Below are 13,871 nucleotides of genomic sequence, written 5' to 3' on the forward strand. Positions count from 1 at the left end.
ACAGATCGATACAGCGTCCACATTACTGAAGACGCCGCACCGATCCGCATGTCGATCTCACGATCCACTCTTCCCACACTCGTCAACAAGACTCTGAGGTACTTGAACTCCTCCACTTGGGGCAAGATCTCTTTAGCAACTAGAAGATGGCCATTTCAACACCTCCAAATTTAGTCATGAAAAATACAACTACGATGCACGTTAGAGTCAAACAGCTGGTGTGTAATAAGTAAAATACACATTTTTTAGGGCACACCAAAAGATTAAATTCAGCTTAATGGCAAAGACTATAGACCATAGTTTATACCAGTGTTAGACAGTAGCTCGTTACAAGAAGTGAAGCTACGTAGCATAACTACATTTGCCAGTATCTTGGCAGTAACTTTGCTACTTTTTAAACAAGAAGCAATTTCCGTAACATAGCTATTTTTAGACCCATGTAGCAGGTAGCTCAGCTACAAAGTACAAGCTACAAAAGAAGAGCAAGGGAGAAGAGAAAGAGAAAGAAATATAGAAATGGACTAGTGTAACTCCACAGGCAGGGGACAAAAATATACAGAAAAAATCAATGATAGTTGGTTTATGTGTAAGAAAATCCATGGTGAATGGTTGATTTACTATGACGAGTCACGATTGGTTAAGATTAGGGCAAAACATTACAGACAGGCCAATCAGAGACAAGATAGGGCGGTTCATAGAACCAGGAAAATAAATCACAGCAGGCACGCATATCTCAAATGACGACGATGGAGTCGGAAAACATGAGAGGGAAAATTCAAGCAGGCAATTAATTAAAAAATTAAAATAAAAAAAAACAATGAATAAATGAGACTCAAAAATATAAAGAAATCCAGATAACTGGACAGCACAATTATAATTATAAGCTCATGTTTAAATGTAACATAAAAAAGTAAGAATTTATTAAAAATGTTAATAAACAAATCAAACAAACAAATCTGATTGATTACAAAGCTTTAAAGAGGTTGTCATAGAATTAAACAACGTAGGAGTCGAACTTTCACAAACTCGTAATACCCACTTATATTAACTATTAATTATATATCCATTATATCATTGTAATATGTACACAAATATATGTATATGCAGGCTACAGACACATTGTTACTTTAAATGCAGTCGTCTTTCAGCCGCTTGCCAAATTTTTTTCAAAAGATAATGCAGTACCCTATACATACAGTCTATAGATACATACATACATATACACACACACACACACACACACACACACACACACACACACACACACACACACACACACACACACACACACACACACGTATAAATATATATATATATATATATATATATATACATACACATATATATTTTTAATTTATATACATATATATGTATATATTTATTTATATATATATATATATATATATATATATATATATACATATATATATATATATACACATATATATTTTTAATTTATATACATATATATGTATATATTTATGTATATATATATATATATATATATATATATATATATATATATATATATATATATACATACAAACCCTGTTTCCATATGAGTTGGGCAATTGTGTTAGATGTAAATATAAACGGAAAACAATGATTCGCAAATTCTTTTCAACCTATATTCAGTTGAATATGCTACAAAGACAACATATTGGATGTTCAAACTGATAAACATTTTTTTTTTGTCAATAATCATTAACTTTAGAATTAATGCCAGCAACACGTGACAAAGAAGTTGGGAAAGGTGGCAATAAATACTGATAAAGTTGAGGAATGCTCATCGAACACTTATTTGGAACATCCCACAGGTGTGCAGGCTACTGTAATTGGGAACAAATGGATCTCATGATTGGGTATAAAAAAAGCTTCCCAAAAAATGCTTAGTCTTTCACAAGAAAGGATGGGATGAGGTACACCCCTTTGTCCACAACTGCGTGAGCAAATTGTCAAACAGTTTAAGAACAACGTTTCTAAAAGTGCAATTGCAATAAATTTAGGGATTTCAACATCTACCGTCCATAATATCATCAAAAGGTTCAGAGAATTTGGAGAAATCCCTCCAAGTAAGCGGCATGGCCGGAAACCAACATTGAATGACCGTGACCTTCGATCCCGCAGACGGCACTGTATCAAAAACCGACATCAATCTCTAAAGGATATCACCACATGGGCTCAGGAACACTTCAGAAAACCACTGTCACTAAATACAGTTTGTTGCTACATCTGTAAGTGCAAGTTAAAACTCTACTATGCAAAGCGAAATCCATTTATCAACAACATCCAGAAAGGCCGCCGGCTTATCTGGGCCCGAGATCATCTAAGATGGACTGAAGCAAAATGGAAAAGTGTTCTGTGGTCTGACGAATTCACATTTCAAATTGTTTTCGGAGATATTCCACATTGTGTCAGCACCTTTAAGGCTGAAAGGTACATACAGGTTTTTGGAGATATTCCACATCGTGTCAGCACCTTTAATGCTGAAAGGTACATACAGGTTTTGGAACAACATATGCTGCCATCCAAGCGCCATCTTTTTCATGGACACCCCTGCTTATTTCAGCAAGACAATACCAAGCCACATTCAGCAGGTGTTACAACAGCGTGGCTTCATAAAAAAAGAGTGCAGGTACTTTCCTGGCCCGCCTGCAGTCCAGACCCATCCCCCATCGGAAATGTGTGGCGCATTATGAAGCGTAAAATACGACAGCGGACTATTGAATGACTGAAGCTGTACATAAAACAAGAACCGTAAAGAATTCCACTTTCAAAGCTTCAACAATAGTTTCCCCAGTTCCCTAAACATTTATTGAGTGTTGTTAAAAGAAAAGGTGATGCAACACAGTGGTGAACATGCCGTTGACCAACTACTTTGGCACGTGTTGCAACCAGGAAATTCTAAGTTAACTATAATTTGCATAAAAATAATAAAGTTTATGAGTTGAACATTAAATATATTGTCTTTGTAGTGCATTCAATTGAATATGGGTTGAAAAGGATTTGCAAATCGTTGTATTCTGTTTACATTTACATCCAACACAATTTCCCAACTCATATGGAAACGGGGTTTGTACACACACACATATGTATATATATATATATATATATATATATATATGTGTATGTGTGTGGGCTTCACGGTGGCAGAGGGGTTAGTGCGTCTGCCTCACAATACGAAGGTCCTGCAGTCCTGGGTTCAAATCCAGGCTCTGTGTGGAGTTTGCATGTTCGACCCGTGAATGCGTGGGTTCCCTCCGGGTACTACGGCTTCCTCCCACCTCCAAAGACATGCACCTGGGGATAGGTTGATTGGCAACGCTAAATCGGCCCTAGTGTGTGAATGTGAGTGTGAATGTTGTCTGTCTATCTGTGTTGGCCCTGCGATGAGGTGGCGACTTGTCCAGGGTGTACCCTGCCTTCCGCCCGATTGTAGCTGAGATAGGCGCCAGCGCTCCCCGTGACCCCGAAAGGGAATAAGCGGTAGGAAATGGATGGATGGATGGATGTGTGTGTGTGTGTGTGTGTATGTATACACACACACACACACACACACACACACACACACATATCCATCCATCCATTTTCTACCGCTTATTCCCTTTTGGGGTCGCGGGGGGCGCTGGCGCCTATCTCAGCTACAATCGGGCGGAAGGCGGGGTACACCCTGGACAAGTCATATGCAATAAAATATATACATATATAATATAAAATATGTTGAGGCTTCAAGTCAAACAATTTAAAGTGATGGTAGTAGTTTAGTTTATTGAGTTATTATTGAGTAAGAATTAAACTCCAGATATTACACGAATGATATTGATTCAGTTTATACATTCTGCTATAAAATTGTGCTTCAGTCCACATAAGAGTAGGCTGGGCAAATAACTGATATATTCATCATTAGAGAATTTCCCCTTTTTATTAGATTGCTTTATTTTTAAGACGATGTTGCCGTCATTGGCAGTTTGACTAAAAGATGTCAAAAAAAACAAAACTCACCTCTCCATCCCGCGTCCATGGTCGGCCGTTCTGGGGATATTTGACCTGGGTCTGTCTTTTTTTCTGGCCTCCGTCAGCAAACTTGCATAGCAGCGGCTCTGCGGGGGCTGCAGGCGAGCGGAGAAGAGACACACAAGGACAAACACAGACAGAAGGGGATAATCTTCTTAAAAGCAGGGATGTTGAAATTGTTGTGCAAGCAATATTTTAGGAAAATGTATGATTGCAATGCTTTGACCAAAAATAACATTACAAGTGTGCTCCCTGTGTTTTATGTACTAAATTGTCCTGGTTAATTTTGTATAACAAGTCCAATCCTACCTAGCCACAAATATGGCTTGAACCTAAAAACAGAATTCGACACAGAAATAACTCACACATTCTATCATCTTAAACAACGCTATCCTTCCATCTCTCCAATTCCTTCAGATATGCTTGCACAAAAGCGGCGCTGACATGAAAGCAAAGCCACAGGCTAATCACGAATGCATGGCGAATGTGGTTCAACTACAGTACAAACTAGCATGCTTAATACGCCAAATGAGACCGGTTTGACCCTTGGCAAAGGACTGCCATTGTAATTTTCTGCAAAGACAGCAAGCTCCTTCTTTGGTTCTGAGAAGGATGAATGCCTGGTTTACAAAGAGGATCAAGAGTGACTTAAAAGTTCACCAAACTTTAACTTAAAGCTGGAGCAGGAATTTGGATTGGAGCACCAATGCAGATAAGGAGAATCACTTGTTTTTAAGCAAGGAAGTGGGAAGAAATAAGTACTATATTTTCTTAAATATTATCATTTTTTAAAACGTTCCTGTCATCTTATCATGCAACAAAATATCCCAAGTTTTTCTTTTGGTTATCACACATAAATACTTAAATGTCTGCTTTTCACCTTGACATCCAATTTACTGCAAGTCATCATCAATCTTTTGGTAAAAATACAAAAAGGCTGTAAATGTGTATATATATATATATATACATATATGCCCTGCGATGAGGTGGCGACTTGTCCAGGGTGTACGACACCTTCTGCCTGATTGTAGCTGGGATAGGCACCAGCGCCCGCCGCGACCCCAAAGGGAATAAGCGGTAGAAAGTGGATGGATGGATATATATATGTATATATATATATATATATATATATATTATACACATGTGTATGTGTAGATATATATATATATACAGTATAAATATATGTATATATGTGTATATATATATGTATATAATATACACATATATATGTGTGTATATATACAGTTTAAATATATGTATATATGTGTATATATATATATGTATATATATATATATATATATATATATATATATATATATATATATATATATTTATATATATATATATATATATATATATGTATATATATATATATATATATACACACACACACAGTCTTCGTTACAAGCGGCCATAATTGTGATGTGGCCCTCAAAAATAGTGAAGTGAATTTTATTTTGTACATTCCCAAGAACCAACGTCATGAGACTTTTGAATTTGGTCGATTTATTTTGTCAGTTACAATAGCACTGCGCTGTTTTTAAGGACCTTTTGCAAAATAACTTGTGAAATACTGTCCATTTGACAGCACTCTAATGTTTTTAAGAATGTGCTGCAAAACTATGAGTCTTACAACTTTTTAAACTGAACTCAAGGGGTACAAGCTGCATAGCCTAAATAATGAAAAAATACAAGACCTAAAATAGAACCTTGAGGAATTAAAGAAGTTGAAGACATGGCTACGGATTGCATCTGAAGTAAACATGCTAAAGCAACACCTTAGTTACATGAATCACACTAGGAGTAACAATACTGCCAAAAAGGAGAGCATGTAAAGAGGAACTGCATGTTTTTCGGAATTTTCCTGTAAGTCGCAATCTTTATGAAAGACAAGAACACACATGCCTTTTTTTATTCATTTTAACGCGTAAATAAACGTAAATGAAAGTCTGCTGACAATGGGTCCAATGGGAACCATGAAGTCATTGTGTCTATTCTCACCATAAAACCCAACAAATAACCATCCAAAAAGCGTCAACAATACTTCATTCACATTTTGTGACCGTAATATTATTATTAGAAGTATTATCAGTATTCTTATTATAAGTGCTGACATTAAGGACCTGTTTTCCACAGAGAGGCAACTTCCTTGTGCTGCTGGATTGACATCATGAGCTGGTGAGCTGCTTTCTCGTCTCAAAGCTCGCAAAAGTTTATTCTATATTATGATTAATGCTTCTCACCTTGATAGTTCAATGATGTGAATATAAACTGAGATGTTGGTCAACTTTGACATTTAACTTCAACCTGGAAATGGATAAAAAGACCTGAAACGTTGCTTTGTTCCAAACCCATTTTCCTTCGCAAGGATTATGAGTCCTTTGTCTTTTAAGCGGGAATATATCAACATTGCAGTGAGAGCAGCGAGGCTGGTTTTACATAGGGGCAATAAATGTTTTTCCCCCTCAAAAAAGATTTTTTGAAGTTGAGAAAGTATATTTTGGTATGCTCACAAAATAATATATTACAAGTTAACCAAATTATGGGCAGTAACGGAGAAATCCGCTAAAAAAGGGACATAATACGCCATAGCAGTGGTTCTCAAAAGGGGGTACGTGTACCCCTGGGGGTACCTGAAGGTATGCCAAGGGGTACGTGAGATTTTTTAAAAATGTTCTAAAAATAGCAACTGTCAGACCTGGACATGGATTGTTTGTGCTCCTTCGACGCAGAGGGATTAAAGGACGAGCCAGGCGTGAATTTAGGTACATGTTTGTTTTTTATTTATACTCAAAATACAAAAAAAAAGGCAAAACAAAAAGCGCGCTCGATGGGTGATAATAATCTATACTAAAACTTAGAACAAAAACAGCACAATGGCAATACTATCTACAAACAAATAAAATATACTATCAAAGGCATAAATACAAACAAAATCTTACTTGGCGTGGATGAATCGAAAAGCATGGCATGAAGTATGAAAGGCAATGAAAGCAAAGTTCCCAGACTGATGAACAGAAAGAAAATGACTTAAATACTGGCTGTGATAATCAGGAACAGGTGCGGGACTGAGGGCAGGGGCGTGACAAGGTGGGAACTAATGCGTTGACATGGTAACAAAAGCAAACCACGAAGTGCAAAATGGAACAAGAGTCCAGAAAACAAAACATAACATGATCAAACATAAAACCAGATTTACAGGCGTGACAAGCAACAATTAAAAATCCTTTACAAATACAATAATTCCTTGAATTGCCGCCAGGGCGCTAATTAATTTAGAACCTCTTCTCACTCCTGCGCTTACCAAAGGGATGCGGTAAAAGTAAGCATGCGCTAATTATTTTAAAACCTCTTCTCACTCCGGCACTTACCAAAGGCATGCAGTAAAAATGTGAGTGTGATGTAAGCTTGTACCTTAAATCCTACTGAATAGCTCTTAATCTTCTTCCCTTTATACGAATATAAATTACTGGTATTGAAATCAGCCTCCTCCAATTTGAAAATAATGACAGGGGAAGTGTCACTCGTGACGTCACGAGTTTGACCAGGCGGTAATACTAAGCATGCGCTAATTGTTTTGTGAAGCGAGTTTGACCCGGCAGTAATTCAAGGCAGGCGCATACTATATGCCCTGCGGCATTTCAAGGAAATACGGTATATTTATTGAATAATAGTTCAACAAAATATGAATGTAAGATCATAAACTGTGAAAAGAAATGCAACAATGCAATATTCAGTGTTGACAGCCAGTTTTTTTGTGGACATGTTCCATAAATATCGATGTTAAAGATATCTTTTTTTTGTGAAGAAATGTTGAGAATTAAGTTCATGAATCCAGATGGATCTCTATTACAATCACCAAAGAGTGCACTTTAAGTTGATGATTACTTCTATGTGTAGAAAACTTTATTTTTTTCACTTGTTTATTTCTCAACAAGTTTTTAGTTATTTTTATATCTTTTTTTTCCAAATAGTTCCAGAAAGATTACTACAAATGAGCAATATTTTGCACTGTTATACAATAAATCAGAAACTGATGAAATAGTGTTGTATTTTACTTCTTTATCTTTTTTTTTTCAACCAAAAATGCTTTGCTCTGATTAGGGGGTACTTGAATTAAAAAAATGTTCACAGGGGTTACATCACTGAAAAAAGGTTTAGAACCCACTGCGCTATAGTATAGGGTTGTACGGTATACCGATATTAGTATAGTACCGCGATACTAATGAATCATTTTCGGTACTATACCACCTCTGAAAAGTACCGGTTCGCCATCCCCCCGCGTGCCCCCGTCGTCGTGACGTTGTGTCATTGCTGATTTACGAGCAGAGGAGCATGTTCGGCCGCGCACAATCACAAAGTACTTACGAGCAGACACAGTGTGTAGACAGAAAAGGGAGACCGGATGCATTTTGGCTTAAAAACTGACATTAAAGGTGAAACGGCCACTGTAAGAGGTGCTTTAAGACATGGCTAACTAGCTAGCGGCTAAAGTCCAGCTCCAATCGGCAGTGTTGTCGCTACTTCTAAATCCCTAATCCTCGCCTCCATGGCGACAAATGAAGTACGTTTCTTACAAGTATCATCCCTGCAGGACGAGGAATAGGTAAAAATGCTTCATTACACACCGTAGCTCACCGGCGTCAAAATGTAAACAAACGCCATTGGTGGATGGACATTTAACATCCACTGTAATGATACCAACAGTAGCGTATCTACAAGTCCAGGACAAGGGCGCATCATCTGAGCCTTTCCATGTGGAAAATGGAGTCAAACAAGGCTGTGTTCTGGCACCCACTCTGTTCAGCATGATGTTCTCAGCTATGCTGACAGATGCTTTCCGGTCTGGGGATATGGGGATAGACCTGTGCTACCGTACTGATGGCAAGCTGTTTAATCTGCGAAGACTCCATGCAAAAACAAAAGTAAAGACCACCAAGGTTCACAACTTCCTCTTTGCAGACGACTGTGTCCTGAATGCTTCCAACGAGCTGGAAATGCAACTGAGCATGAAAAGCTTCGCCACAGCATGCTCAGACTTTGGACTCACCATCAGTACAAAGAAAACAGAGGTGATGCATCAACCCGCTCCTGGAGGACCTCAAAGCTGCTGAAAAGTTTGTCTACCTGGGTAGCACCTTGTCACGCATGGGCAACCTCAACGAGGAAGTCACGCATAGGATAGCGCATGGAAGTGCTGCATTCGGCCGACTCCGCAGTACTGTCTGGGAGCGCAGAGGGCTCAGCCTACGGACCAAACTCAAGGTCTATCGTGCTGTTGTCCTACCTGCCCTGCTGTATCCCTGTGAGACCTGGACTGTAAACAGCCGACATACTAAACAGCTTAACGCCTTCCACATGAGATCCCTCAGGAAGCTGCTCAATATCAGGTGGCAGGACAAGATCCCAGACACTGAGGTCCTCCACATGGCTGAGATGGAGAGCATCTATGGCATCCTCAAGCGTTCCCAGCTGAGATGGGCTGGCCATGCCTGCCGTATGTCAAACGAACGCCTACCCAAAATGCTCCTGTATGGTGAACTGCACCAGGGAAAGCGCTCACGCGGCGGACAGCGGAAACGCTTTAAGGACACCCTAAAAACCAGTCTCAAGGGCTGTGGTCTGGACCCAGAGACCTGGGAAGCCGTTGACCAACACGGTTCAAACTGGCGCTCTGCAGTCTGCCATGGTGTAGCAGACTTCGAGGAAAAACGGATCATTGAAGCCGAACAGAAGCGACAGCTCCGCAAGACCAGAGACTGTTCCTCCCTCTCAGCCAGCCACCCCCCAGCCACAACTTGCCCTCACTGCAGCCGGTCATTCCATGCAAGGATTGGCCTCATCAGCCATCTTCGCACACACAAATCAACGTGAAGTCTCCTGGCCATCTTCGAAAACGAAGGACGAACATGATCTAGTCGATAATACTATGATTATGTTGATATTTTCTGGCATCACAACATCTTCTTTAGTTTTTTTTTTAATGTTTCTTATCTTTATAAACTCAGGAAATATGTCCCTAGACACATGAGGACTTTGAAGATGACATACGTACGATCCTGTAACGACTTGGTATTGGATTGATACCCAAATTTGTGGCATCATCCAAAACTAATGTTAAGTATCAAACAATGGAAGAATAAGTGATTATTACATTTAGGCAGAAGTGTAGACAGAATATGTTAAAGAGAAAGTAAGCAGATTTTTCTTCATGTGGCCCCCGATCTAAAATTAGTTTGACACTTAGGAGAAAGCAAAGAAGACACATTTTATTTTTGACTCTATATGATGTCAACAACAGACGAGCCATCATGACATCTACACAACTGTAAGTGAGCTATGTGTATCTGCTGCTTCTACTGCACTCATAAACAAATTATGATGAAGATGTGCATCCTAACTCCGTTTCACAACACACCTGCTTAGCCAGAGGCGTAGCATAAAAACATGTTTTCAATGTGTAAATGAGAGGAGAATACAGAAATTTGGAGGCAAGATGCAGCTGACCTGACGATAAACTAGTTTTGAGAAGAATGTTTTTGTTTTATTCAGATTTGTTAATATTGACTATTGTGTGTGAAGTCCTATTGGTTGAATTACATTTAAGAAATAGGCCATCTAGTTAAGATAAATGTTGTGATGGTTGATAAAATGTGGATGAAGGATACTTTATATTATTTATTTTACCCTCCTTTTGATGCAAAAATGTTTGTCTCCAAAATTTTGAACTGAGCTTGGGGTGGGCAGCATGAGGACAAACCCAGGCCGGATTTGGCCTCTGATTCACCAGCTGAATAGTTCTCTATTATAATATGACAGATTCTATATTATAAGTAAATATTACTGTGGACAGACGCAGCCGACGGGCCGACAGCGGGCTGAGAGAGACAACCTTGGCCAAGAGGTTTAGTTTAGTTTAGTTTATTAAGGATCCCCATTAGTCTACACCGCAGTGGAGACTATTCTTCCTGGGGTCCAGGCAAAAAACATCACACAACCACAGAACAAACGATTAAAATGCAGTACAACATGATCCAATAATAAATTGTCATAATACAAAAATAGCAACAACAAAGAACCAAAAAATACTAATAAATGTTACATAATAATTTTCATACCAAAGATAAAAATAGCAATATAAAAATAGATATACTGTATACATTTTTGCAAAAATAAAACAAAGAACCAATGGCCTAAAATATACTCATTAGTGTACCAAAGACAAACAATAAGTGACGAAAAAGTATCTTCCATCCATTTTCTGCTGCTTATCCCATAATCAATAAAATACTCAATAGTCAATAAAAACAGTCATGACATTAGGTACAATCTAAAATAATCTCTTTACGCAATACTTCTCCTTTTAGTTTATTCTTAAAGCCCACTATGCTGGTGATTGATAGCAGATATTGTGGAAGTCTATTCCAGTAAGTGATTGCCCGATACATTACAGTCTTTTTTAAAACATCACTTTTGGGTTCAAGACGGGTGAGAGCACCTCTTTGGGCTAGCCTGGTACCGTAGTTGTGACTGTCACTGGCAAGCAAGAGCTGAGAATACAGATATGAGGGTTTATGGAGGGAGGCCAGGAGGCGGGGCCTGCGGCGGCGAGGAGAGGCGTGACGCACGCTGAGCAGCACGAGAGCGGCAATTTCAATCAGGTGCGTACAACCCACACCGGCTCACAATCTCTCCATCTGCGGCTAGATTATAAGAGAGGCGAAGGGGGCACGAGGAGAGGGAAGAGAGAGGAGAAAGAACCAGCTGATGACACCGACCACGAGCACGACAACCAAGACCCGAGAGACGATGAGCCCCCGCCACATACACAAACCGTGGACACCGCAAGGTGCCCCGCGGCCAGAAGCAGGAAACGCCCGCACACTGCAAAGTGGCGCGACAAAAAGGCAAGAGGATAAAGTGATTGTTGAAAGAATAAACACAAATCAGACCTGCTACGATGTGTCCTGTGTCCATCGTCACGACAACCCACTCATGGACGGCAGGAAGACCGTCACAATTACCTACTAGGGTTGTATGGTATACTGGTATTAGTATAGTACCGCGATACTAATGAATAGTTTTCGGTATGATACCGTCTCTAAAACGTACCGGTCCCGCAACCAAAACTAATGTAAAGTATCAAACAACAGAAGGATAAGTGATTATTACATTTTAACAGAAGTGTCGATAGAACATGTCAAATGAGAAAGTAAGCAGATATTAAGAGTAAATGAACAAGTACATTAATAATTCATTTTCGACCACATGTCCTTAACAATGTTGACAAAACAATAGAATGATAAATGACACAATATGCTACTGCATATGTCAGCAGACTAATTAGAAGCCTTTGTTTGTTTACTTACTATTAAAAGAGAAGTTGTCTAGTATATTCACTATTTTATTTAAGGACTTAACTGCAATAATAAACATATGTTTAATGTACCCGAAGATTATTTTGTTCAAACATGGCCAATAATGCAATTTTTTTGTGGCTCCCTTTATTTAGAAAAGTACGCGAAAAGTACCGAAATAATTTTGGTACCGGTACCAAAATATTGGTATCGTTACAACACTATTACCCACATGTTTTCACATCTGCCAGTTGTAGAAGAAGTCCAACTTTTAATTGAAAAAGCAAGAACAAATTGCTGTATATTGTTCCTAAAACCTGGCATCTTCCAGTCCCGCAAAAGACAACCCTTCACAGCCAAGTCTTTACAGAAATAACTCATCCCCCCGAGCAGAGATTGCCAAAATAATAGGGAGTTGCAAAGACTGTTGGTTTGACGCCACTAAAGACGTTTACATGCTTTTTTATTGTGAGAATTGAGCCAAATCACAAAACACTTCATGTTAAGCAATTACCTGTTTGAACCTTGACCGATATGACATTGTTGTTGAGGAGACAAACACAAAACATGCTGTAATTAGCTTGAGATCTTAACTAATTATGTAGGCATGTCAGGAGATTTACATAATCGATGGTTATCTCTCTCACGGGGCACACACCCAATCATCTCTGCTATTTAGAAGAGCAAATATGCAATTAATCAACATGAAAACTCACTGAAGTGAAGCATGTGTTGTGAACACAATAATAACCTTTCAAAATGTGATGTTTTCTGTTGGGATGATTTTGCCTGTTTTTGTGTCCCCTCTAATGCCTACTGAACAATACACATATTTAGTGGAAAAATGCCACTCTCACACTGTCCAAGTGTGCTTTGTGTTGCATTAAGTTATAAATGTGCCTGCCTCAATTTTTCTTAAAAAAAAAAAAAAAAAAAAAAAAGTGATGTCCTATCAAGACTGCAGCAATTGCAAATTATTGAGAAATAATAATAATTAATAAAGAGTCCAATCTGGATTCACACCAGTGCTAGAAACAAAGCAAGAACACAACATCCCTGCCGGTACTGATTCCGATATTATGACTGCCAAACGAAGCTATGCATTTACCTCCAAGATAAATGTTTATCTCTAAACAGAAGAAGTTTTTATTGCAGCGAAGCATTCAGAGTTCAAGGCTGAACGGAGAGTTATGTGCAACCCCTGAGGCCGATGTAGTAGGTGGCTTTTCCAAAGTGGATGTAAAAAAAAAAATAGAGGTTGTATGATCAAATTGGAGCGATCTGTCATCGTGCTGGCTGAGCCTGCTTTTTCTTAATAACTCCGCAGCATGAACCCTGTTATCGTCCTTACGTTCTAATGATCATGCTTGCTGTCTTTTCATACACTGGGACACTTTAAAGAGAGTACAGCGACACCATTTATGTCCATCACCGCATGTTCTCTTACCATGTGCTTTGTTGTTTTGTATTTAATCAGTCAATCAATGTTTATTAATACA

The 13,871-nt window shown here is 38.7% G+C and overlaps 1 protein-coding gene across 2 annotated transcripts in view; it reads right to left on the reverse strand.

Moving 5' to 3' along the window:
* The window catches only part of LOC133562234 (RNA-binding motif, single-stranded-interacting protein 3-like), a 489,591-nt gene that overhangs the window by 92,772 nt on the left and 382,948 nt on the right, over positions 1 to 13,871 (reverse strand). For both annotated transcript variants that reach the window (XM_061916235.1, XM_061916236.1), the window contains exon 7: positions 4,003 to 4,109. In XM_061916235.1, the coding sequence (XP_061772219.1) occupies positions 4,003 to 4,109 (107 nt within the window). The remainder of the gene's footprint in view (positions 1 to 4,002; positions 4,110 to 13,871) is intronic.

Source organism: Nerophis ophidion, linkage group LG11 (assembly GCF_033978795.1).
Source record: "Nerophis ophidion isolate RoL-2023_Sa linkage group LG11, RoL_Noph_v1.0, whole genome shotgun sequence".
Taxonomy (NCBI): Eukaryota; Metazoa; Chordata; class Actinopteri; order Syngnathiformes; family Syngnathidae; genus Nerophis; species Nerophis ophidion.